This window comes from Humulus lupulus, chromosome 2 (assembly GCF_963169125.1).
Source record: "Humulus lupulus chromosome 2, drHumLupu1.1, whole genome shotgun sequence".
Classification (NCBI taxonomy): Eukaryota; Viridiplantae; Streptophyta; class Magnoliopsida; order Rosales; family Cannabaceae; genus Humulus; species Humulus lupulus.
In genome coordinates this window covers 140,309,911-140,337,536 of record NC_084794.1, presented here as the reverse complement: position 1 = coordinate 140,337,536, position 27,626 = coordinate 140,309,911, and the positions used below count along the sequence as shown (strand labels likewise).

At 44.9% G+C, this 27,626-nt stretch overlaps 1 protein-coding gene across 3 annotated transcripts; it reads right to left on the bottom strand.

Annotated features, from left to right (window-relative positions):
• On the bottom strand, nt 1–25,836 carry LOC133818575 (senescence-associated protein AAF, chloroplastic). 3 transcript variants are annotated; one of them, XM_062251527.1, is made up of 13 exons: nt 25,724–25,836; nt 24,121–24,518; nt 22,439–22,582; nt 22,112–22,185; nt 21,932–22,008; nt 21,777–21,848; nt 6,522–6,590; nt 6,361–6,407; nt 6,137–6,266; nt 5,985–6,053; nt 5,782–5,885; nt 536–611; nt 1–449 (listed from the first exon to the last, which is right to left on the bottom strand). In XM_062251527.1, exons 2-13 carry the CDS (start codon nt 24,453–24,455, stop codon nt 279–281), a joined length of 1,368 nt encoding a protein of 455 aa, XP_062107511.1. In that variant the 5' UTR covers nt 24,456–24,518; nt 25,724–25,836; the 3' UTR covers nt 1–278. The 3 variants fall into 3 exon arrangements, with proteins under 3 accessions (XP_062107511.1, XP_062107512.1, XP_062107513.1); XM_062251528.1 differs by having other exon boundaries at nt 25,530–25,737; XM_062251529.1 differs by lacking the exon at nt 25,724–25,836 and adding an exon at nt 24,916–24,933.
• Between the last annotated feature and the right edge of the window lie 1,790 nt (nt 25,837–27,626).

Here is a 27,626-nt window from a genome sequence, read left to right as displayed (position 1 = left end):
TAAATAAATAATCATTTCTATTATATAAATAAGGTGCGCTTTATATATGAAGCCCAAGTTTCTTGGTAAGTAACCAAGGGAAAAAAAGTTGTCCAGTTGTGTAAAGTTTAGGGAATAAAATAATCAAAAGAAAGAACTTTTGAAACACATGACAGCACTTTCTTCATATATCAGCACAGCACTACTTATTTATTTTTATTTTTTTGATTAGTGGACTTCTCCTATGATTAATTAGAGCTTCACTTGGATATTTACAGCAGAAATTTCTGAACACTTTCTCAAATTATATCTGTATCATTGTCAGCTTCTTCACTTCCTTGTTTCATAATGTTTTGGTTCACCATAAACCTCCAGCTGTCACCTTCCTCTATTTCCCACTGTTTCTTCAGCTCATAGATAGCCTTGGATGCAGCAGCAGCTATTGCCGGGTTGCTATCTTCAGCGAGTCTCTGCAAAACGAAACAAACAAATATAATTTGATTTGGGAATCATGAGACCAAGAACATTAATTGTTGTCTACTACCATCATAATCACCTGTAATGCTCCCATGCCTGCATTACCAAGAGTCCACATGGATGGAGCTACAGACAATGCATTAGCCAATGCTTTCCTATTTTGCAGAAAACAAAGAACAATTTACATTTATAACAAAAGGAAATGTTCAACAAGATCTTAACATACACATGATTTTATTACTAAAGATTATATGCATAGGGAGACCGTACCATCAGCCTTTTATACATGTTAATGATAAGCCACGTATTCGATTCACATATGCTAGGAGAAAGGTCACATGGGCAGCAATTGCGTTTTGCTTTATTTACGTATTTTCCCTGTAATTGTTTTTTATATGTATTTCCTTTATGTGTTTCAGCATGGGTAGTTTGGGGATGATTCCTATTTTCGGTTAGACCTTGGGATTGGAGAGAATGTTGCTTTATTGGTGTAGTGCGTAGAATCGGGGGACCTATTCTGGTATTTTTGTAATTGAGCCTTGCTCTAGGAGAGTTTCTAGCCTCTCAAATGTTAGACTTGATTTTTCCAGATCCAATACAAGTGACTTGAGGCTAATTTCTTTTCATCTCAATTGCTGTGTATATCAAAGTGGTATCAGCGCAGTAACGATGACCAAGAAAAGGACTGGGGGATGGACACTATGGAGGAGGCTGTAGGTGGCTTGCAGGGAGATATGGCCACCGTCAAGGACTGTTTGGCGCAGCTTTTGAAACAGCAGGAGGCGTTGAAGGGCGTTTCTTCATCAATAACGGCACTGGCAGCAGCCACAACAGCCAGCCCTGTGACTCATTCCTCGCCCATGGTGGATTCCGACTTGATGCTCACTTCCAGTCTCCCTGGACACAAGTATCGGAAACTGGAGATGCCCATTTTTTTTGGCGATAATTCGTTTGGATGGTTATTGCAGGTCTAGCGTTTCTTTGACCTGCAACATTATTATGAGATGGAGAAATTAGAGGTAGCTGTCATCTCTTTTGAGGATGATGCCCTCCTCTTGAATCAATGGGAGCATAAACGTCGAGCTATTTTGTCTTGGACGTAGATGCATGGGTTGTTGCTCAAGTAGTTTCGCGCCACGATGGATGGCAGTTTGCATGGTAGTGGATAGATCTTCGACAGGAGGGTACAATGGCGGAATACCGACGGCAATTCATTACCAAAGCTACTTCGCTAAATGATTTTTCTAAAGTTTGTTTTGTGGCCTTCATCCAGCCATCAAAGAGGAACTTCGCCCACTAAGGCCCGTTGGACTTAGGCAAGCCACGGACTTGGCCCAAATGATTTAGGATAAGATCGACCCACCATCTTGGGGCTTGGGCACGCATGAATCAAGTTTTGCTGGGAGCCAATTCTGTTGGACGAACAAATCTATCGACTTGGGCAGCCATCGTTCATTGACCTCGTCTGCCTCAGTATCATCGGCGACTGTTTCTCGAGGTGATTTCCGCTGATTGGCTGCCGACGAGCTTCAGCAAAAGCATGAGAAAGGACTGTTATTTGTGCAATGAGAAATTTTCCCCAAGCAATTGGTGTAAGAAACGTGAGTTGAGTGTGCTATTCAGGAGGAGGAGCCTTTCAACGAGGTACTGGAGGCTGACCTGGATTTGGTCAAGCCCACCCCGACGGTGGAGGTTTCTTTGAATTCTGTGGCTGGGTTGACAAACCCAAAGACCCTGCATGTACAAGGTTGTGTAGGTGATCAAGAGGTGGTGGTGTTGATTGACCTAGGAGTGACCCATTATTTCATTTCTCATGCTTTGATTGAGAGTCTACAACTACCTGTTTCTCCTACGGCTGGGTATGGGGTTCAACTCGAAAATGGCAAGCATGTCCCTACGACAGGAATCTGTCATGGTGTCCGGTTGCATTTTCTAGATTTTGAGATTGTGGAAGATTTTATTTCTTTGGTTTTGAGCAGCACAAATGTGATTCTGAGTATTCAATGGTTGGTGACCATCAGTGGCACCTATATTAATTGGAAAACTCAGGTCATGAAGTTCACTCTCGGCACTCACACAATCATGCTCAGAGGAGATCCCTCCCTCGCAAGACCCTCATCTCTCTCAAGGCTATGTTGCGAACAATTCAGCATGAAGGGCATGGAGTGAATGTTGAGCTTAGTCACTTGGAGGCTGATGTAAACGACACCCTCAACTCAAAGATTGCTCCTACAATCCAGTCGAGCTATCCCCAGTTCTCACTATTCCCATTTGTTTCAATTCCCAGCGGGTCTTCCACCCATCCGTGGCAATGAGCATTCCACTGTTGTGAAAGATGGCACTGAACCCATCAACGTTGGTCCCTACCGATACCCTCAATTCCAGAAAGATGAAATTAAGAGGTTGATTCGCAACATGCTCACTGCCGGACTTATAAGTCCTAGCTCAAGTCCTTTTTTGAGTCCCATTCTTTTGGTGAAGAAGTGCGATGGTAATTGGCATTTTTGTGTAGACTACCGGGCCTTGAATAAAGATTGTTCCTAATCGATTCCCTATTCCCGTCATCGATGAGCTCCACGGTGCAGCCATTATTACTAAGTTAGACCTGAAGTCTTGTTATCATCAGATACGCATGACTGCCGGTGATGAACACAAGACGGCTTTTCGCACTCACGACGGCAACTATGAATTCTTTGTCATGCCATTTGGCCTCTACAATTCTCCTTCGACATTCCAGTCCCTCATGAGCAATATTTTCCTGACATTTTTGCGAAAATTTGTTTTGGTTTTCTTGGATGATATCTTGGTCTATAGCTCCAATCCGTCTACTCACGTTACTCATTTACAGCAAGTGTTTGATGTCCTTCAACAACATCATCTATTTGTCAATCAGAAAAAATGCGAGTTTGGCCAATCACAATTGGCTTATTGGGGTCATGTTATTTCTGCTCAAGGGGTGGCCGTGAATCAATCCAAAATTCAGGCAATGACCAAGTGACCAAGTGACCAACGCCCAAGAATCTTACTCAGTTATGAGGATATTTGGGGCTGACCGACTACTATCGCAAATTTGTGCAAGGCTATGGACAAATTGCTTGGCCTCTCACCGAACTCCAAAAAGATGGTTTTCATTGGACTGAAGTTGCCGCTTTCCAACAACTGAAGGATGCCATGACACGGGTACCTGTCTGGCTATGCCTAACTTTTCCAAACTCTTCTTTATTGACACGGATGCCTCGGGCTTTGCGGTGGGAGCGGTGTTCATGCAGAAGGATAGACCAATTGCTTATCACAATTAGATATTGAGCCAACATGCTCGCCAGAAATCCACTTATGAAAAGGAACTCATGGCCATCGTCTTTGTCGTTACTATGTGGCGCCCTTATTTAATGGGTCGAAAGTTTGTAGTGCAAACCGACCAGAAAAGTCTAAAGTTCCTCTTGGAGCAGCGAGTTATCGGAGCTGAATACCAGCATTGGGTGCGCAAATTATTGGGCTATGACTTCATCGTTCAGTATGAGGTTAGCCTGCTCAACAAGGCAGCGAATGCCCTTTCCAGGAAGCCGACCCTCCCACAATGACAGGATTGGGATGCACTCCAATCTGAATTGTTGACTGATGATTCCTCGCTCGCATCCTTCAGGATATTTCTACAGGTCAGGTAGAACACAAAGGCTTTTCAATTCGTGACAAGTTGCTCTATTATTAAGATAGGTTGGTGCTGCCCCGTTCTTCTTTTGCCCCTCATTTTCAAGGAGTTTCATGCTTCTCCAATTCGGGAACACTTTGGGGAGATCCGCACTTATCAGCACATTGCTTCTGAGCTATATTGGGTGGGAATGCGCTCTAATATTTCGCACCTAGCGGTGGAATGTGAGGTTTGTCAGCGTAACAAGCACTTGTCAACTACACCTGTTGGATTGTTATAGCCTATCCCACTGCTAGTTTGTGTTTGGGATGAAATCACCATGGATTTGTGGTGATTTCCCAACTCCATAGAGCAAAGGGCCAATCCCATTCTTCCACTCTCCTCCCACCACAGCTCACTAATGAGTTCCGATTTTTGGTGGAGCTTGCTGCTCTTTTAGGCGTTCTCCCACAATCCTGAGGCCCTCAAGGTGCTTCGGAAGTCCTCATCCAATGGAAGAATCTGCCTTCCTTTGAAGCTATTTGGGAAGATTACCAGCTGCTTCAAACTCTATTTTCAGAATTTCACCTTGAGGACAAGGTGAAGGTTTGGGGGGAAAGTATTGATAAGCCACATATTTGATTTACATATGCTAGGAGAAAGACCACATAGGCAATAATAGCGTTTTGCTTTATTTACATATTTTACATGTAATTGTTTTTTATATGTATTTCCTTTATGTGTTTCAGCAAGGGTAGTTTGGGGATAATTCCTATTTTCGGTTAGACATTCGGATTGAAGAGAATGTTGCTTTTTTAGTGTAGTGCATAGAATCGGGAACCTATTCTGATGTTTTGTAATTGAGCCTTGCTCTAGGAGAGTTTCTAGCCTCTCGAATGCTAGACTTGATTTTTCCAAATTCAATACAAGTGACTTGAGGCAAATTTCTTTTCATCTCAATTGTTGTGTATATCAATTAACTATTAGAGAATGGTGTCTCACATCAAGCAAATATAGGAATATCGAGTCATTTATAAAAATATGGGTAACTTCACTAATCAATTAGTTTTGGTTTTTAGATGAATCACCATAATTCCTGTCATGGTATCATGAGCTATATCCCTAGCATGCATTTGATCCACACCGATCCAAATAGTGAGCCTATCTGTTTTTTTTTTAAAAAGTCACATGAAATCCGCATAGTGCAACAAGACATTTGAGATCCAAATAGCTAAGTCAATAAAAACTAAGAAATGACCACTTATGATCTGGTGATTCAAGATTAGTGAGCAAAAAATAGCCACCATTTTGAGAGGGATATTGGAGAATGGTATTCCACATAAAACAAGTATAAGAATATTGAGTCATTTATAAGAACATGAGAAACTCCACTAATCACCAATTAGTTTTTAAATGGATCTCATGATTTTTGTCATAAACGATTTGTAATAGTGAGACACTTCAAAAATGTAGATCATTTTCATATTATATGAATATTTAAATTCTATTTTTGATAATGCAATCTATAGCAGCATCTTAGAATTAATGGTCGTCAGACATTTGTTTCTCAACTATTACACTTACACAAAGCTCTATGTTGATTCAAATTAATGGTTTCTATTTAACTAGTCGAAGATATCAAATTATTCTATCAAATTATTCTGGAAATACAATTATATGGAACTTGAATAGCTTACCTAGTATTGACATCAGGAGAGCTTGAGCATTCTGCCAATAATGAAACACTACTTTTTCCATCCATTGCATCTAGATCTATGAGAGTTGTGATCAACAACTCGAGCTACTCCAAGTACAAAGAATAGGTAAGTAAAACAAAACAATTACCAAATCGATATTTCAGGGCTCAGTAAGGGATCAGTAGCATGAAAGTAAATTGGACCTCTTCAGGATCAGTGTAATCAATTCCATCAGCTTCAGAAAGAGCAGATGCCATACTCCAATAAGCTTCCTGCACATGTGCCAATTTACAAGAATGAATTTCCAAATTTGCAGAGAAATTTAGCAAATAAGGAAAGGGTAGCCATTATGAACCTGAATTGCAGTTATCCGATCAGTAGATACTTCTCCAGGGAAGTACTCACTGGTTTTACCGTTCTTTTCAAGCATTATACGATTCATCATGTCAGTTGCTGAAAGAGATCCACTTTCCCTACCAAGAGGACTGGGTGCTAACATGTCAGACATTAGGCTTCATAATATGTTTTATGCCAATGTTGAAGTGGAAAGTCGCAAGGAAGGATGGCATAAAGACTTACAATTTATACATTTGGTTAACCATCATATCATGGACATTTTTGACAAGCTGCATATTTACACAATGAACATTTAAATATTGTTTCCATAACAAACGTAAATTGCTTACAAAATAATTAGTCATGCCAAAGATATTTCATTCGAAAGAAATAAACAAAATCACCTCCAAAGCCATTAGAGCATCTTCCATTGCACGCTGCTTAGCACGGAAATCAGCGAGCCGCAAATCAGCCTAAAAGAAAGGCAATGTTAGAATCAACGTTCTACAGTTACAATATGTACCAAGAGTCTTATCGAAAAACACTAACAACAGAAAGAGGAACAGTTAAGCATATATTATAAAATTGTTTTGCTGAATATAACCACTACTGCTTTTGAATTTGATCTAGGAATTTTAATTTATTTTCCCCTCTTTTAGTTTTTCTTTCACTTCCCCTTCCCCCTTAGATGCAACACTAATCTTCCAATTTAAACTGCATCTTCTGTCCATTTGCTGTTTCTTCTGTTCCGAGGCACATAATAAAATTTTACAACTTCATGCTATCATTCTAGTTATTAATTAGTCTCTGACATTGTCAAGCTTCTTACTCTTTTACAGAATGGGATAATGTTTTAGAAGAAGCTCCATACTGTGAGATCCAGAGATTTGATCAAATTTGCCACTGGAAATAATACTCACAACCTGTTCTAATTTTGTTGAACCTTTGGCCTAATGTAAGTATTTATAATTATGCATAGCTTCTTATTTAGCATTCTCACTAACTTCCTAAAGGTAAAGAACAAATTTAGATTAACATTATTAGACCAAACCTTACTGTTTACCGAGTTTTTCGGAAACGAATACAAACAGAATAATAAAAAGATAAGAACTGTAGAAGTACTGAAATGCAACTAAACAAACAGTGTTTTTACGTGGTTCAGGCGTTAACAAGCCCTAGTCCACGAGTCGATGTTATTATACTTGGAAAGGATTACAGTAAGATGGCTGGTGTACAAGAACTTCACACACTCACAATGTTTCTCTAAGGTTCTCTTGAAGAAGATGAAGCTAGAGAGATTTTAGTAGAGTTCTTGCTATGTGATTTGTTGGTCGTCCCTCTTCTTGTAAAATGAAGGGGTCTTTATAGCTAGGATTTTTTATTAGGGTTTTTCTCTACATACATGAGTCTTAATTACACCAGCCATAAATAGGGGATACAATTACTGTAGTAGCATGGCTTCAAAACTCTATGTGGGTACATTTACGTGAAAGTATGGGGAACACACAAAGTCAGCCGTCTTTTCCAAGTTGTCAGCGGAACAGTAGGCGAAAAGGTACCCTTAGGCGTGCTGGGATGTGTGCGGCTTTGACCTGTCGGGCGTGTCAGGCGGGATCCTGTGTCAGGTGGATATCATTCCAAATATGCCTCCTCCATGACTCGACCGTTTGGTTTTGTTCCGTGCGAGGCACGGAACTGTTTCCGCGAAGACTACTCGAAGAGCTTCTCCTGGAAGGAGCTTCCCCGAAGAATACCCCTTCGGGAGTCCGTGAGGGTTGATGAGCCTCCGTGTCGCGTTTGCTTGGAAGAGTAATCCGGACACTAAACGGGAGAGGCGAAGCCTTTCTGTCCATCCGCGAGCTCTGGTCGCCTACCGTGAACGACATTGGTAATTCTGCTTCCCCGAGGGTATCAATCTAAACGCTATCCGGAAATCTGGATAACATTTACCCCCCAAGGTCACGGAGCTTTGAGAGGTCCGGGAGCTTGTACAGTCCTCCGGGTACTTCGGTTTCTTAGATTAGGCGAGGGGCCACCTTCTATGCTCCCGGAAGGGTTCCTTTTTCCTGCCTGAACATTAGTATGAAAAAGAAAGGGAATTTCTTTTGTTTGAACTCAAGTACTCAAGTGCGGCAAGGACCACGCGTCATGCTGGGGATGGTTCTGCGACCAAGACGTGTGTGTGAGGCGACTGGTTGAGTATGCGTGCGTCAGTCATCTGAGTAATGATTTGACGGTTTTTAATGGTACTCCGGGCCCGAGGTGGTATAATGATGGGAAATAAATACTTTATTCCCATCCGAGGAGTCATAAATAGGATCGTCGCTTCATCTCCAGCCGTTGGATCCGATGCACACGGAATGGGAAGATCAGGACCGTCCGTTTGAGGAATTCGAAGCGACTTCTTCCCTGCTATAAAAACGAGTGAAAGGACCTTTCTTCCTCTTTACGCTTTCAAATTCTCTATCTTTCGGATTTTCAGATTTCCAAACCTTCGAACTCTCAGGCTTCCCAGCTTCCGTTCCTTCGAACTTGCCACTTCTTTTGGTAAGGATCTGGAAACTTTTCTTTTGATTTGGCAGTGGGTTTATTCGCCGAAGTTCCTGGTTTGAATCGCTGTTCGTCTTTGCAGCTTTTACTTCTCGCGATCGTGCTGTGCAGTGATCCAGTTACTCCTTCAACCCCCAACTACCCGAATATCAGTAAGTATTTCTACCTTGCTCTTTCCTCCCAAACCTTAGGTTGTTGGTAGTTGTTAGAGTAGAGGTTTCTGCCATTATCGCCTATGTGCATGCGTGAATAGGGCTTTGGTAGGCATGTGATTGATGTGAGTCGATAAGTAGCCTTTTTTGCATGCTTTGACGATTTGCGTTTGGAAAGTCGTTTCTTGTTTTGCTGTTTTAGGGCATAAGCATGAACGCCTTTAGGGTGTCTTTCTCTGGAAAAACACTTCTTTTGGTGGGCTTAGGCTCGGAGTCTGAGTCTGGTTCCTTGCTGCCCTTCGGGTGGCCTGGTGCCAACCCCTCGGCAAGCTCGGTGGGAGCCTCTCCAAGCAGTTTTCGGGGAGGGTCTCCCCGACGCCTTTGATACCACTAGGGTATGACAAGGGTGCTGACTGCTTAGAGTGTTTTCTTCTTTGTTTCTTTTGTTCAGTGACGAACATCTCAAAGGAACAACTCCTCGCTGTGGTGGAGGCTGATTCTGCCCAGGAGAAGGGTTCCCCTGTCGCTGGCGCAAAGGGGAAAGGAAAGACAAAAGTGGTCGCGGCTAGCCCACCGACTTCCAATAGTTCAATCTGGGAGATGGACCAGAAGCCGAACCTTTTCAGGAATTATGGCATGCTGGAGCTGTATTCCTCCGAGGCAGGCCTGAAGAACATCCCAGGTCTGATGTGGCACCGTCTGTCGGTGCTGGGCGAGTCGGCTAGCCAGAGTCACGAGGGCTTTGGTGCCTGGAGCTGGGCACACATAGTGTGTGGGGCGCACTTGCCCCTAAGAAGTTACTTTGCCAATTTCTGTGTGAAGGCGGGGATTGCCCCCTTCCAGTTGATTCCTCCTAGCTACAAGCTCCTAGCGGGGTGGTTCATCTTTTGCAAGTCCCGGAAACTGGAAGCTCCTACCCCGGAGGAGGTGCTGTACTTCTACGGGTTGAAGTCTCAGCCTATGAGGGGTCATTCAGACAAGGTAGGGTTTTACAGGCTGGAAAGGCACCCGGACGTGATGTGCCCCACCTGTCATACCGCGAGGGTTCCAGACCTTCGGGAGTATTGGTTCCTGACGACTGGCTTCCCGCTGAAGAGGGTGCCAACCCTATCTTTGGACTTCAAAATCCCTGGTAAGTGCTCCTTCCTCTCCTTTTCAACTTTTTTTTTTTTTTTGGCGTTTGATTTGCCTTTTGGGAGGATCTCCAATGCTCGTATTTGAATTTTGCAGAAGTCGTTCCGCGGACACCTCGCTGCGCGGAGATGATAAGGAGGTCCAAGTTCTACGAAGGGCTTTCTGAGGAAGAGTTGAAAGTGGAGGGACTTGTGACCTCCGAATCGTTGAGGGAGTATGGGCTACTCGCCTCTTTTCAAAACATCGAGCCAGTGAGTGGCAGGGGGCAAAGTCAGGTGTCAGCTGACATCCGGGAGCAGATTGCCCTGGAGCTGTCCAAGGTGATCACCCAATCAGCCCGGGACGAGAATACTTTATCTCCTAGTTGGGCGGAGAGGTTCCCCGACCCCCAGCCGGAGGAAGAGGAGATCGAGGCTCGCCACGCCGCGGCTTACCCTAACGAAGGGGCTCCGGGGGCTAGTACCTCCGGGAGAGGTAAGACTAGTTTTCGATTGATCCACACCCCCAGCCTGTCTGAGGTTTCCCGGACCTCTCAGATCGGGTTCGATCCCCGCTTCCTTAGGCTAGATCCGCGTAGGATACCCTTTGACAGATATTGCGATAGGGTAGATGAGCTCCTCGGGTGTCTGAGTGACGGTAGTCTGCCAGAAGGTGTCATCATGGTTGACCCTTCTTCCCTCAGCATGTCATTCCCGGACTTCAAGGAGTACGGGAGCTTCCTGGAGCAGGAAGCGGTGTTTTGTTTTGCTCGGGGAAGGCCATCCACGTTTCTCGTGCATGGTCGTCCCTTTCAAACTTTTCTTTTTCTTGTTTCTTGTTCCCTGCTGGCGGGCTTGCTTGTGATTTTATGTTGTTGATTGTCTTGTCTTCTGCTTATCCTCTTTCTCATTGCTTGTTGGTTCGTTAACCTTGTTTTGTATGTTTCTTGCAGAGTATCCAGAAGCCAAGATGTTGGGGAGGGTTACTTTGCTCATTAAGAAGGCTGCCACCAGCCAAGACCCGTCCACGGGGAAAGGACGGAAGACCAAGGCTGGTAGGGGAGGTAAAGCTGCCACCCCCAAGAAGACAAGTGGCGAAGCGCAAGTGTCTCCGGGGGTAGAGAAGTTTCCTGCTGACGGGCCTTCCGAGACTATGATGGTCTCGAGTAGCAGCAGCGACGGGGAAGGGCTTGTGTTCCCCGTGAAGACAACTGGGGTGAGCAAGCGTCCCGGAGAAGATGCTGAGGGCGCTAACAAGAAACGCCTTAGACACTCTTCTCCCGGTCGAAGGCAACAACAACAGCAACGACAGCAACCACAATTACAACAACAGCAGCAACAAGAACAACAGAGACAATCACCAACGCCACAGCAGCAGCAACAACAACATCCAAACCAGCAGCAGCAACAAAGGCAATTACTTCCGCTGCCGCAGCAGCAAAAGCAACAGACCGGGGCCTCAATACCCCGTCTGCCTCCTCCTCCAGCCCACAAGGGGTCCACCCTTTCGGGGTCTCCTTCTTCTCAGCCAACAAACCTTCCTCTACCTGGCCTGAAGTTCCACTTCCCGCAGAAACCAACCCGTTTTCCCGCTGCCCTCCTGGAGGGTGTAAGACGGGCCGACAATTTTTTGAAGAGACAGTTGGAGGCTGAGAAGGCCATTACCCAGGGAAGGGCAGACAACTTGTCTGCCGTGAAGAGAGCCGAGTTGGCCGAGGGGGTGAGGTCTCTTCACCCGGCTGGAGCGGTTTTGGATGGCCCAGCCTTGGAGAAGAGGCTGGTGCCTAGGCTTGGACGTGCATTGGCGCCGTTCGGAGCGGAGATGATGGAGGACATGGCCCTGAGCTTGTGCGAGCTCAATTCTGAGAAATTGGCCATCAGTAGCAGTAAGGATCCGTTGTTGCTGACACATGCCGTGAAGCAGCAATTGTCCGGGGTAAGCCGTCAGTTGTTGTGTTTCGGGATCATCTGTCTTTTGGTCCGGTTTAACTCATTCTGTTGTCTTTCTTTGCAAGCCTCTATGATCGCGGAACGCTCGTTCCGGGAGGTTGGTGCAGTTCTGGTTCAGCTGGAGGAGAGCCAACTGGCTCGCCAGGCCTTGGAGGCGGAGAAGCAGAATCTGACCCAACAGGCCTTGGAGGCTTCGGAGAAGATTGATCAAGTCCGGCGCACGACTGAGGGAGAGGTGGACAAGAAATATCTTGCCAAATATCAAGAGTACCGGGCCAAGGCAGAGAATGAGTTCAAACAGCGGTCGGATGAGATGAAGGCCGAAAACTCCAAGCTCCGGGAAGAGCTGTCCCAAGCCAGGGTGGAGAAGGACACCTTGGAAGCCCGCTTGCAATCAAAAAATGATCTCCTCCTTAAGCAGCAAGAGGAATATTCCACTCTTCAGAGTAAGCTGCACGAGGAGGAGCAATTTCATAAGAGGAGCAAGGATCTCGTGTCTATGCTGGAGTTGGGGCTTGCCGAGAAGGATAAGGAGATCGGGGCCTTGCAATTCACTGCCAGGGGGCATGTGACCGAGAAGCAATCCGTGCTGAGCCAAAATAGGGAGCAGCGCAAGGAGATTGATTCTCTTAAGGGAGAGCGGGATGTCTCCAAGGCCGAGATGGACAAACTAAGGGCTCAATTAGTTGTCGCGGAGGCACAGCTGGCAACCTCCGAGGCGGAGCGCTTGAAGGAGAAGGAGGATGCCGAGGTGATACTGAACAGAACGATAAATATATCGCATGTGGCCCTCATGCATCAACTCTGGAAAGTGAACCCGGAGGTACTAGGCTATCTGGGGGAGGATGCCGACGCCATGAGGGAGAAGCTACAGGTGTGGGATCAAGGCCCAGAGGTGTACGTCCAAACTTACAACATTGACGAACGTGCTGAAGCCCCTGAGGCAGGAGATCCCGGAGAGGCGGGGACTTCTGAACCTTCTCGTGACGAAGTTCCGCCTTCCAATGAGCCGACTCCACCAGCCTCAGTTGAAGCCGATGTCCCTGAGGCCGCGGTCGTGGAAGCTGCAACCACCCCCAATGCTTGAAGGGGTTTTATCTTTAATTACTTTTCATTTGAGTTTTTCTTTGGGGCGATGCTCCTTGTACTTTTTTCTCATTGCAGACATATTTGCCATAATGATAGCATTCTCCTTTCTTTTCTGCCGAGTTCTTTACTTTTCTTTGCGTTTAGGGTAGACTTTTATACGGTAGAAACTGTTGTAGGAGCGCATGAGGTTTTGGTTCCAACGGCCAGAACCTATGCACCTCCCACTTGAAGCTCTAACGGCTGATGTCTTTTCTCACGTAGTTTCTAGGTTACGAAGGTTTCCTGGTTCCAACGGCCAGGCTCCTTTCACCGTACTTTAGCTTTCCTAAGGCAAATAACCAATCCCGGGACTTGTAGTTATACTGTTCGCTGGGATTGCTTAAGGTGAGCCGTTCCATGGCTTGGAACGGGAGTTCTTTTGGTGAGCGTCGCTAGACTTAAGGTTAGATCTTTGCGAAGCAAAACTAACTGTTGTTGCGAACCTAATGGTGGCTGACTTCAGGGACCTGGCATGGAGCCCTGCGAGGCAAGGCTCGTTGCTGTCGGGGAAATCGCCACGCCCACCAGGTGTGATCCCGGAGCAGGGGCTTTGCGAAGCAAGGCCTGCTTTGAGTGGGGGATCGACCATGTCTGCTCCTGGAGCTGAAACTTGCAATGGTCGAGGAGCTCGTCATGCATTATTTTGTGAGATCCGGAGCTGGAGCCTGCGATGCAAGGCTTACAACGGTCGCGGATCTTGCCATCTTTCGCCTTGCGGGACCCGGAGCTGGAGCTTGCGAAGCAAAGCTCTACAGCGATCGCGGAGTATCCTGCAAAGGACTTGTCTGGGAGTTGGGGGTGTTTCGGCGTAGCTCTATATACGTGCCTCAACCCCCAGTCCTGTCCATCACTGGGCTACACAGGAGATGATTTTCATGATACATACTGGCAGGCATTTCAATGACAATTTTCACATAAGCACATAATGCACATATGACACATAATGCAAGCATGTTCATGGCAACAAATAAACCTAAGCTTAACAATTTAAACATTTCAAACAATTTAAAAATTTCAAACACAATGCTAGCACATAAGTGGTGTTCTGTGTATGTTTTGTTCAAGGGGCGTATGGCTATGCCTTAGCCATGTATACCCCCCCAAGTGAGCGTGGGGTCCGGACGTCTCCGGACCGCGTGGTCACTTGTTAAAACGCAGCTTTTAACACAGGGATAAAAAGTGCAGTAAAAGTGGAGTGAATCTCTCCGTGTTTCATTAAATTAGCCTGCTAGGCACGTGTTTTACAACAAGGAGGATTATTTCTACATTTTTCACTTTTGCTAATTTCACCAAGGACTTCCGACTAGATGGTCCGGAGCCTACTGGTAGTAACGGCGGAGGTGCTCCGCGTTCCAGGCGCGCGGGACTTTAGATCCGTCGAGTCTCTTTAAGTGATACGTCCCATGGCCCACTTTTTCTTGGACTTCATAGGGGCCTTCCCAGTTGGGTCCGAGGACTCCCACTCCCGGATCCTGCGTAGCAGGAAATACTCTCCGTAGGACAAGATCCCCAACTTCAAATGTACGGCTCTTGACTCTTGTGTTAAAGTGTCGGGCTATCTTGCCTTGGTACATTTTTAGTTGGACCTGCGACTGCTCCCGGAGCTCTTCGATCATGTCCAGGGACTCCTGGAGAAGGGCGTGGTTCCGGGTAGGGTCGTAGGTGTCCTGCCTGTGAGAGGGGATCACAGTCTCTACTGGGATGACGGCCTCGCAACCGAAGGTAATGGAATAAGGTGTGTCCGGTTGAAGTTCTTTCTGTTGTGCGATAGGCCCAAAGTACTCGCGGAAGTTCTTCCGGCCAGTGAGCCTTGCAGGCTTGAAGTTTTTTCTTCAACGTGGTCTTTAATATTTTGTTTACAGCCTCCACTTGCCCATTAGCCTGGGGTCTGGCGACTGCGGAAAAACTTTTGATAATTCCATGCGAAGCACAGAAGTTCGTGAAGTGTTCACTGTCAAATTGCTTTCCGTTGTCGGACACAATTTTTCGTGGAAGCCCAAAACGACACACTATATTCCTGATGACAAAGTCCAGTTCTTTTTTAGATGTGACCGTGTTCATAGGTTCAGCTTCAGCCCATTTGGTGAAGTAGTCTACCGCGACTATAGCATACTTCACTCCACCCTTTCCAGTTGGGAGGGAACCTACTAGGTCAATGCCCCAAACGGCGAACGGCCAGGGGCTGGTCATTAAGGTAATTTCTGTAGGCGGCGCTCGCGGAACCTTGGGGTACCTCTGGCACTGCTCACATTTCCTGACATAATCCACACAATCCTTCTTCATGGTGGGCCAGAAGTATCCTTGTCAAAGGATCTTTTTGGAGAGGCTCAGCCCGGAGGTATGATCGCCACAGAAGCCTCCGTGAACCTCATGGATGATGGTGCTGACTTCGGTTCCGGCAACACACCTAAGGAAGGGTATGGACAACCCCCTGCGGTAAAGCTTTCCATCCATAACCACGTATCGGGGAGCTTGATATTGGAGCTTCCTTGCGTCAGCTTTATCAGTGGGGAGCTCTCCGGTGGTGAGAAATCTGAGGATGGGTCCTATCCAGGAGTGGGAATGGTCGATGATGGCATTTACCCTCTGTGTCTCGGTAGTGGGTGCTTCTAAGTGCCCGATGGGCACCAGGCCATACTGTTCGATCTCCGGGTCTGTTGCAAGCTTGGCCAGCGTGTCCGCGAGTGAGTTCTGGTCCCGGGGAACTGGCGGATTTGGTAGCCTTTGAAATGCTGCAGTAGGCCGCGGGAGAGAGACACATAGGCAGCCATTTTTTCGCCTTTTGTCTGGTATTCCCCGGATATTTGGTTTACCACAAGTAGGGAGTTGCTGTATACTTCGATTTTTTGGGCTCCGACTTCTCTGGCCAGTCGTAATCCAGCTAACATGGCTTCGTGTTCTGCCTCGTTGTTGGATGCTGGGAACGCGAAACGGATGGCGCTCTGGAGCTGATGCCCTTGGGGGGATATTAGGATGACCCCTGCTCCAGCTCCTTTTTCATTTGAGGCTCCGTCTACGTAGACCTTCCAGGTGGGAAGTTCCGGGACAGGATCTTCCGGGAGGTCATTCATTCCCGAGCATTCCACAATAAAGTCCGCGAGAGCTTGACCTTTTATGGAAACACGTGGTTGGTAGTGGACGTCGAACTGGCTCAGTTCCATGGCCCACTTAAGCAATCTGCCAAAAGACTCGGGTTTTTGCAAGACTTGTCGGAGAGGGTGATTGGTGAGTACTTTGATGGTGTGCGCCTGGAAATATGGCCTTAGCTTCCGCGAAGCAATTAGCAAGCAGAGGGAGAGTTTTTCGATCATTGAATATCTGGACTCGGCGTCCAATAACCTCTTGCTTACGTAATACACAGGGAGCTGGATACGGCCATCTTCCCGGGCGAGAGCGGCACTCACTGCGTGCTAAGTCACAGCTAAGTATAAGAACAACGCCTCTCCTTCGACAGGTTTGGACAGAATGGGAGCTCGGGTTAAATGTTCCTTTAGGTGTTGGAAGGCTGCTTCGCATTCGGGGGTCAACTCGAACTTCTTGTTTCCTCGCAACACATTGAAGAAGGGGATACACTTGTCAGTGGCCTTGGATACGAAGCGGCTGAGAGCAGCTATCCTTCCGGTAACGCTCTGGACATCCTTATGCTTCCGGGGGGAAGGCATATCTATGAACGCCTTAATTTCCTCAGGGTTGGCTTCCACTCCGCGGGAGCTGACAATGAAACCGAGGAACTTCCCAGACGAGACCCCGAAAGTACATTTCTTTGGATTCAGTTTCATCCCGTACTTTCGGATCACGGCGAAAGCTTCCTCAAGGTCGTCACTGTGGTCCCCGGAGGTCTTGGACTTTACCAACATGTCGTCCACGTACACCTCCATGTTCCTCCCCAGTTGGTCCTTGAACATCCTGTTTACTAGACGCTGGTACGTCGCCCCAGCATTCTTCAAACCGAAAGGCATAACCACGTAACAGTAGACACCCTTGTCCGTGAGGAAGCTGGTGTGTTCCTGGTCCGCGACATGCATCTTGATCTGGTTGTATCCGGAGTACGCATCCATGAAGGATAAGAGTTCGTACCCGGAAGTAGCGTCTACCATCTGATCGATTCGCGGAAGAGGGAAACAATCTTTCGGGCAGGCTTTGTTTAGGTCCGTGAAGTCAATGCACATTCTCCAGGACCCATCGGGTTTCGGGACCAGAACTGGGTTGGCCAACCACACGGGATAGTGTGACTCCTGGAGAAAGCCTATGGACATCAACTTGTCCACTTCAGCTTTGACGGCTTCGGCCCTCACTGGGTCTAACGGCCTCCTCTTTTGGCGAACCGGAGTTGCAGATGGGTCTATGTTGAGTGCGTGGCACGCAACATTAGGATTAATCCCCGTCATATCAGCGTGGCACCACGCCAGGATATCCTGATTATTCTTCACAGTGGCCACGATCTTATCTCGAATGGCCGACGGCAGGTTTTTCCCCACCTGAATGACTTTGGTGGGATCTCCCGGGTTGAGGATCACCTCTTCGACTTCCTCCATCGGCTCTATCGCTTTCTCGATTCCCACTCTTGGGTCGAGTTCGTCAAAGTATGCCTCTTGAGCACCCCCAGTTTCTGGTAATTCTTCCGCCAAAGGAATGGCAACAACCGTCTCCTGGACCGTGTAGACGGATCGGACGGAGACGTTATAACAGTTCCGTGCACTTCCCTGGTCTCCTCGGAGGGTGCCGATACGCCCATCGTCGCATGGAAACTTCAAGCATAAGTGGCGTATCGAGGTTATGGCCCCACAATCTATTAGGACCGGTCGGCCTAGGATGGCATTATACGCCGTGGGGCAGTCGACCACCACGAATGTGCTGTGCTTGAAGGCACAGGCGTCGCTTTCTCCCCTGAGAGTGACTGGAAGTTGAATTTTGCCTAATGGCATGAGTGCATCCCCATTGAACCCTTGAAGCTGGATGGGGCATGGGGTCAAGTCTGTCTCGGTTAATCCGATCGCGTGGAAGGCCGCTTTGAAGAGGATGTTTACAGAACTTCCGTTGTCGACCAGGATCCGTGAGACCTTCTTATTGGCAATTTGGGCTTCCACCACGAGGGGATCGTTGTGGGGGAAGTGCACATGTCGAGCATCGTCCTCCGTGAAGGTGATGGGAAGGTCCATCATTCGGGGACGTTGAGCGGGTGATTGAACCAAGGCGCACATCTCCCCAGTGTGTTCTAACTCCCTCAAGTACCTCTTCTGGGAGTTGCGGGTGCTTCCGGCAAGGTGCGGTCCTCCGGAAATGGTGGCTACGTGTCCGTCAACGGGTGGCGGAGCAAGGCCGGGCGGATATGGGTTGCCCGGTCCTGGAGCCAACAAGGCAATGGGTGCCGGAGCGGGTGGAGCAGGAAGCGCTGGGAACTGAGACCCGGGAGCTTGGGGGTGACCGGCTCCAGGAGCGCTAGCGGTCCCCCTCTGTCCCGGGGAACATGCAGCTCCGTGAACTACCCCCTGTCCGGGATAGATAATGGGTATCCTCACCCACTGACCGAGGTGTCCCGCTCTTGCCAGGGACTCGATCTCATCCTTCAGCTGAAGGCACTCGTTCGTGGTGTGCCCCACGTCTCCGTGGAACTCACACCTCTTATTGGAGTCTCGCGGACGCCTTCCTCCGTGAGACACTTTCGGGGGCTTCCTGTAGTTGACCATATTACAGGTCGCCCGATAGACATTCTCTCGCGAGTCTATCAAACTGGTATATTCCGTGAACTTGGGCTCATAGTCCTTCCGGGGTTTCTTTGAATGGTCTCCCCGGTTGGAGTTTCTTCCGCTTCGTTTGCTCCGCGATTGGCTCAAATTTCGTTCTGGGCCTTCCGCTTGCGGCTGCGGCATGCCAGGAGCGATACTACATCCGGTTTGTACAGCTCCGTACCCAGAGAAATGGGTTTGACTCGGCGTCTGAGCAGACGCAGAAGGCCCATACACACTTGGAGTGAATTGGGCTCCTGGAAGCGTGAGGGCTGGTGCGGGAGCTTGCGAAGCAAAGCTCGGCGCAGTCACGGAAGGCGTTGGAGCCGGGGGAACTCCAAAGGCCTGCTGGTAGGCATCCTCAAGGTTGATTATTCCCTGAGCTTTTGACATGAATTCGGACAGCGTTTCTGCCCGTCTCCTTTACATTTCCCCCCATAGCAGGGAGCCGACAGTAAGGCCCGATTGAAGGGCGATCAGCTTCATGTCATCGCTGACCTTGGTCTTTGCAGCAGCTTCCATCATTCTCTGAATGAAAGCTTTGAGGTTCTCATTGGGTTGCTGCTTGATGTTGGTTAAGGAACCAACCTCCATGTCGTGGTCGCGGGCAGCAATGAACTGCCTCCTGAATGCGGACTGTAGCTCCTTCCAACTGTGGATTGATCCGGGAGCTAATCTTTTCCACCAGTCCTCCGCGGACTTGGTAAGGGTGAGTGAGAAGCACATGCATTTGGCGTCCTCACTGACACGCGCCACTTGCATCATTTTGTTGTATTTAGCTAGGTGGGTACGCGGGTCTGTCCTCCCATCATATAATTCTATGTGATGCATTTTGAAGTTATCCGGGAGGGACGTTTCCGCGATCCTCCGAATACATGGTTCCGGGTCTTCCTCCTCAGAGTCTGACAGGGCCCCACTTTGCTGTCGGACCAGCTTGGTCAAGGCAGCAATCTGTTCCTCGAGCCTCTTCGTATCACTCTCCGGGAGGTCACGTCCCCGGAGCTTGTCATTAATATGATTTCGGAGGTCATCTCCGCGAGGCCAGGCCTTTTCTCCTTTGGCCTTTTCATACTTGGCCTCCAACCTTCTTCTTAGGTCCACCGTGGACCAGCTATCTTCGGAGAGCGAGTTGGCAGCCCGACCGTCCTGGTTGACGGAATCACTGGGGCGGTTGTTCCTTCCCCTAGGCCTGGGTGCCTTAGCACCGGGCCCTTTAGGCACGGAGTGCCCCCTTGGGGCTGAAGGACGTCTGGGCTTAGGAGCGCCAGAGACCTTCTGCGCGCGGGGGGGGCAGTCGGCCTGGTGATTCACGCCTTTAGGAGGTGCAGGGGCGTTAGCGCGTACAGGCTCTCCAACTTTTTCTTTGCCCTTGTTAGGGGCGGCTTTGGATGGTCCAGCAGCGGCTGGATCCGGCATAGCGGCATCAGCACCACCTAAAACAGAGGCGTCCTCGTCCGAGTCGCCTAGGTCTCCGAACTTGCTTTGGAGGCGCTCCATCATGCGCTGCATTTTTTCGGAGAGGCGCTCCTGTTCAGCAAGCTTGGCTTTGGTGACCTCCAGTTCTTCGGCTACTTGGACCAGTTCTGGGTCCTTCTCATAGTAGCAGCCGTCCTTGTAATAACCGTCTTGGACATACTCTTCTTCGTCTTCTAAGTATGTCGTATCTTCGGTACTGACCCGATCTTGGCGGGATGTCGGGTCTTCACCTTGGTAGTCCAAGGGTTCGGTTTGCACCGCATCTTCCATCACAGTATCGGGGTTGACCCTAGCATTTTTGTCAACCGCGGATTTTCTCGTAGTCACCATCTCTTTAGCACGAAGTGAATACAAAAAACGTACACAGAAAAAGAGCTGACTAACAACTTCCTACAGCTCTCAATGAAAGCACCAAAATGTTTACCGAGTTTTTCGGAAACGAATACAAACAGAATAATAAAAAGATAAGAACTGTAGAAGTACTAAAATGTAACTAAACAAACAATGTTTTTACGTGGTTCAGGCGTTAACAAGCCCTAGTCACGAGTCGATGTTATTATACTTGGAAAGGATTACAGTAAGATGGCTGGTGTACAAGAACTTCACACACTCACAATGTTTCTCTCAGGTTCTTTTGAAGAAGATGAAGCTAGAGAGATTTTAGTAGAGTTCTTGCTATGTGATTTGTTGGTCGTCCCTCTTCTTGTAAAATGAAGGGGTCTTTATAGCTAGGGTTTTTTATTAGGGTTTTTCTCTACATACATGAGTCTTAATTACACCAGCCATAAATAGGGGATACAATTACTGTAGTAGCATGGCTTCAAGACTCTATGTGGGTACATTTACGTGAAAGTATGGGGAACACACAAAGTCAGCCGTCTTTTCCAAGTTGTCAGCGGAACAGTAGGCGAAAAGGTACCCTTAGGCGTGCTGGGATGTGTGCGGCTTTGACCTGTCGGGCGTGTCAGGCGGGATCCTGTGTCAGGTGGATATCATTCCAAATATGCCTCCTCCATGACTCGACCGTTTGGTTTTGTTCCGTGCGAGGCACGGAACTGTTTCCGCGAAGACTACTCGAAGAGCTTCTCCTGGAAGGAGCTTCCCCGAAGAATACCCCTTCGGGAGTCCGTGAGGGTTGATGAGCCTCCGTGTCGCGTTTGCTTGGAAGAGTAATCCGAACACTAAACGGGAGAGGCGAAGCCTTTCTGTCCATCCGCGAGCTCTGGTCGCCTACCGTGAACGACATTGGTAATTCTGCTTCCCCGAGGGTATCAATCTAAACGCTATCCGGAAATCTGGATAACACTTATCAATGCATCTACACAAAAGAACCTATGTGCTACAAGATCAAGATAATGTTGCAAAAGGTAAACCTAATACAACATAAAGAAAAACTGCACAAAACAAATCCGTTTCTAGCCAACTAAACATGAATATTGACTCATTATGCATAGACAATCAAACAAATTTTAAACTTAAATTTTTTTCTCCTTCAGTGTGGTTCTGTGACATCACATGGATTAAGATGCAATTGATAAATAGCAGTTTAAAGACAAAACATGCACCTCTAAGGCTCCATCACTCCAATGTTTATCAGCTGCAGTTTTCAATCTTGACTCTGCTTTGTCCTTCAAGATCTACAAAATTTTAGCACAGCCAAAGATGAACAAAAAATAAATGAGCATGTCTTCTCCACCAAGTAAACTAGAATTATACATACTGTAGCAATATGATGAAGGCGTTCTGCTTTCTTCTTCACATTACGGTCAAGTTTTTCAGTGTCCTCTCTTGCTCGAGCTACCAACAGAAGATGAAAACTATGAAAATCATACATTGTTAGCAAAAATTATTGTTTAAAAGGTGCAGTTGAAAACTTTATGACCCAGTTTAAAGAGTTTACCATCAAGCTTAAGAAACTCAGACCCAAGAATAGCAACGCCTTGTCGTGCACGGGCATCCAATCTCATTATGCCACTGATGATAACAATTGAATCTTTAAATTTGATAATCGTGAGTTAATGGCGAATTAAAAGAATGTTAATGCCAAACACTGATTCTAACATCATTGAGCATAACCAATGACAAAGACCCTTTAATGCAAATTTCATGTACTTCCTAGTTCCTTACTCTTTTAAAAGATAATTCTCAGAAAAGTACAGAGATAGGTTTTGATAATCAATATTAAAAGCTTTTAATAGGAAACATAAATACAAATGTTGAATTCTACCGTGAAAGCAAGATGATGTCATTGCGAGCCCTTTCATTGACAAACTTGGCGTCATTGTATACAAATTTACAAGCTTCAGCTAAGCCCTTTGTGGAGTGTCTACTTCTCGCAGGTAAAGCTGCTTGATCATCTTCAATTTGTTCACTGATATGGTAGAAGTGTTAATAAAAGATATTTGGAATAAAAATTGAATGTGACATCTTCTAGCTCAATACTTTTAAATTAGAAGCATAAAGATGCAAACATGGTTATAAAAGCCAGTTTTTTATGTAATAGTTAAATAATGTTCTATAAAGAAAATTTAAAGTGAACAAACAATTATGGAAACTTTTACTAGAACTTGTTAAGTAATAATTTGCTGATTAAGTGCAAAAAGAAAAAGTAAAAGAGAGAGAGAGAGAGAGAGAGAGAGAGAGAGAGAGAGAGAGAGACTATATTTACTGGATGATAATCATAATAACAATAAAGGCAATATGCATGCAAGAAAACATTTGTCAAATAAGAAGAAACATAATGAGTTATCACAAAATGTGCAGAAAATTTAAAAATATCACCTTGTCTTCAAGAGCCTTTTTTCTCTTAAAAACCTTTTTAAACATTTTACTCAGTCATAAATTTGTTAAGCACTACTTGTGGCCAATTAAGTAACACTTTTTTTTTTATTGCCAAAAAAAAAACAACAAGAATTTGCTTCATTCTACTTCAATTAGTTAAGCTTTCAAACATTATAAGCAGTAGCAGCATTGGACTTTATGATATGAGCAATCACCAAAATCATATGATGAGAGATCAGGAGAAAATTTCCGTAACAGCTAGATTAGTCTTTTGAGTCAAATCATGACAATCACATGATACCAATTCCAGCTTTGAAATTTTGTTCTTTACCCTTTGAATACCAAGAAATTACAAGCAAAAACACAAAAAATATGAAAAGAAAAGAAAACTAGATGAATAAGTAAGTTTCGCGTATAAACTAAGCTATCAGAATAGTATATAAATATCTGAAATCCTCATTTCAAATAACATAACTAATACAAGGTTATTGTTCTCTTCCTCATTTTCTCATAACTAGGCTCTTGCATATTTATTAAGAACAATAAATCACAAATAATTAGAATCACATTTAGAATACAAGATAAGCTAATCGACAGAACTTCAGATATAGGAATTAGTTGCCCATGGCGTATTGAACCGAAAAAATGTTGCCGCGTGTCTCTTCAAGTCATACTAGTTTGACATCCTTCTCAAAAGCTATTAGGTACGACACTCCACATGTGACTACATGTATGGTCGAATGTAAATTAGAAATGTATAACACAAGAATATATTAAAAAAGAAGCAATAAATACATTTTAGAAGGTCCACTAATTGGAAAGTAGGGAAAACTTTGAGAAGACAATGCAGGCATGACTTGGGGAGTGCAGTTGTGGACATTTGCACTCAAGACCTTTAAGTTTAATACCAAGTTAGAAATTACCCATCCCAAAAGCAAAAATGAGCCCCTTGGTATTTATGTTCTGTAGAACTAATGAAATATCCAATTTGGCAACCGTTTTATGAAAAATCAAAAACCAAAATGCCAGCTATAACTATAGTTCAAGAAACAATGACTAGGTTTTTATAATTAAACTCTCAAGCACATCAACATTTCTTTATGGACAGTAAAGACTATTTTATCTTACCTATTTATTTCATGATCATCACAAGTTCGAAGACCTCCTTTTCTTCTAGAGTTTTGAGTGCCTCTTGACCTGCATAACATGGAGGGCCTTTTCGAAACAGTGAAACTCAATGGTTTTCCATTTCTGTGCCCCAAAGCACCATTGGGAAAACATAATATTTTTGTCGAGAGACATTGGTGGCCTAGTTGTGTTGGTTCACCTGATTGACTTGTAAATTGTAATCTACTTTGTTGCATTGATTTAGAAAATGATTTTAGAATTCCATGTGATTTAGGAAGAGTTGCAATCTTAGTTGATGCAGAGTTGCTAGAGACCTTGCTTGAAATAAGTGCCATTGGAAAAATTATGACGAGATTGAAGAGGGCCTAATGAAATCTTCACCTCAAGACAGCATTAATCTGTAGAGAAAAAACGATAAAGAATTCAATCTTACTTATCATGTATATGTTGTGAGTATTTTAAAAAATTAGAGACATGGATACTATATTCAATATGAACTTTACAGCACATAGAAACTTACTTAAAGCATAATTAAATAAAATCTATATACTACAATTACGTAATCACTCAAATTATGTCCTTGCTTCAGGATACATATTAAAGATTTAAACTTCCATAATCAGCAGTGAAATCATAAATGTCTCTTATATAAGTCCAAAATAGTGTGCTAAAGTTGTGACTGACGAATTCACATAGTTCATCATACAAAATTAAAGGAATTATAATGTCTCAATATCAACCAAGAAATAAAAAATTTACACTCACTGTACTGATAGAAAGACAATATTAAATTACATGCATGTGAAGCACTGCCAACCCAATTGCAGGTAGATAGAGGTATATGGCTCTGAATTAGGGACTGCAAAATCAGGTGTGGAATGAAGCTGTCTATGAGTTTTCAAAATAGGCTGTGAGATTCCAAATAGCTACTTCCATCCAAAAGAGGTCAATGCACTAAAACATGTTAGGGCTTTACAATCATATGTCAAGGGCACCCATGTGCTTGAGAAACTACATCTCTACCGGTGTACATGAAGGCTCTATGTATATAACCCTTGTTAGAAACTTGAAAGCAACTAGACATCATTATTCCTAAGCTATGTCAGTATCAGGGTTCAAGGAATATCTCTCAATCAATTAGAATTGAAGAAAATACATGTTATATATTAAGAAACAATATTAATTTGATAGAGTAAAGTTAACATGAACAATTAAAAGAGTTCACACATGTGATGGATCATAAACTATAATATAATTTACATACACACACACACCACGGTAAAGGGCATCATAATTTCCAATGAAGTCATATATAAATCAGAACGGTAGTGACCAATAGTCAAAACAAAGAGAAATGAAAAAATCTCCAGTCACAAAGAACTTAAACATGAAAAAGAAAATTAACCCACATAGGAAAATAGTGCAGTGGTTGAATAAACAGCTTAGGTGTGCTGAGAATTTGGTATGAAAGCAAGAAAAAATCCAGTCCACTCGGTAAGGTAACCAGTAACGAAGCTTTAGAACGGTCCCGTTCAAAAGTGAGAGAGGGGGGTCTAACGACTCTAACATACAGAATTTGAAGAAGAGAGAAAGAGAGAGAGACCTGGGCAATGAGTAGAGAGAAGTGAAATGCGAGCCACAAAGAGTTCCTGTGGCCCCGGAGAGGCCAACACTTACCGGACTATAGGAATTTTATTATGGGAAGGGGTATTTTCGTCATCCTATATTTCTTATCAGTGGATGGCTACTACTAACTTTCGCTGACATTTCGAATGGGAATGGATGGTCCTACATGCACCCTAAATGCATTCTCTTTGCTAAAGGACAAAAAATCCAATCCGCTATGGATAAATCACTCAACCATGTTGTAGTTGAGACACGTTTTTCGGATGGACGATATGGATTTATTCGAGATGGTTAACCACTCTTTTAACCGTGAGAGGAAGGTCATTCAGAACCCGCTGGCTCCAGAACCGGTGGAAGTTCCCCACGTCGATCCCATCAAGTTCGGGAATAAGCTCAAGCGAAAAATCCATTCACACTTTGATTCTTGAGCAAGTTCAAGAACATTGTGAGAAGGGGAAAGGGCGGTTGTCTGTTCACTTTCCGGAATTGGCAAAAATCTATTCCAGTGTCGCAGAGAACTTTCTATCTCAAGATCTGGAAATATTTGCGGAGATGGATACTGAAACCTTCCGCGGATGAGGGAGGAGATAAAGGAGAACCCTAATCTCCTAAAATCCCTCATTAGGGAACACCTGTAAGATGAGTCTAACACTTTCTTTCATAACAATGTCGGGAATAACGACTAGCATAGAAGTCTCTCGCACGCAAGGAGATGTTGTTGCTAGTACTGGTAAGGAATAACCTCTTTCTTATTTCTACCTTTCTTTCCCATGATGACTAGGAACGAGCAAATAAAAAATTTCACTTTGAATTTTGGACCTCAACATCCTGCTACTCATGGTGTTTCACGATCAGTATTGGAAATGAACGAAGAAGTGGTGGAACGTGCGGAACCACATATTGGATCACTCTAGTGCGGCATGAAGCTGCTGACGCTGAGTTGGCTTTATCTTCATGTTTTTCATCCAAACGAAGAATGCAAATTAGGAAATAAAAAATTGTTGCCATAAAATTAAGGGATTTTATATCTAATAACCAAATACTATTAAAAAAACATTTTTTTACTATCACAGGGGAATAATAAACTTTTGTACGACACAAGTTTTATTTACAAAAATATTGTTTGCTCTCCCATTCGCAGACGGCAAGATCCCTCATTCTCAGGCGGCCCATGGCACCGATTACAGCCAATCTCAACCTGAAACAACACCACAACTACATTAGATCTCGATCTGAAACAACACCACAACTATAGATGATCTCGATCTGAAAGCAACACCACAACTACAACCATTTTGATCTGAAAGCAACAACAACAATGGCGATCTGATTGTGTAGCAACGATTATAATCAAAGACAACAATAACTCTCTTGAAAATCGCAAGACTGTAAGCTTAATATAATATAGATGCATTAACAATCCTAATATGCGGAATAAAACTGTATAGGATCATTCCAAAAATAAAGGAGATTGATAAATTATACCTCCAGTCATTGATTTGATAACCTCGATCTAAAGTCTTTAGATCTGCAAAAGAAAATGAAAAATAATTAGAGAGGGTAATGGACTTCCAAGCTCCCACTAGCTCTTTAGATGGAGTATTAGAAAGAGCAATGAGCTTGGGGACCAAAACCCTATATTTATATAGGTGAGACCTTCCATTAAGGTCTCTACCATAATTAATGTCATAATATTTGACAATCAATAAGATATAAAATATTGGGTAACTCAATATTGAGTAACTATCTTAAATGCTGACTATATTGAGAATATATGTCAATTAATCACAATATTGAGTTTATTTAGAATTAATGGTTTTTTATAATACTAATTAATATAATAATATATTCTAATATTCTCCCTCTTGGTCTGCATTTAA

Bases quoted from the DNA above. Each gene is read 5' to 3' on its own strand.
- LOC133818575 (XM_062251527.1), bottom strand. From the start codon at position 24,455: ATGGCACTTATTTCAAGCAAGGTCTCTAGCAACTCTGCATCAACTAAG. The intron at 22,186-22,438 runs GTAGAATTCAAC...TGTTATCATCAG, and splicing joins GACATCATCTTGCTTTCACG to TGGCATAATGAGATTGGATG. The intron at 6,267-6,360 runs GTAAGTCTTTAT...GTTAGCACCCAG, and splicing joins GTTAACCAAATGTATAAATT to TCCTCTTGGTAGGGAAAGTG.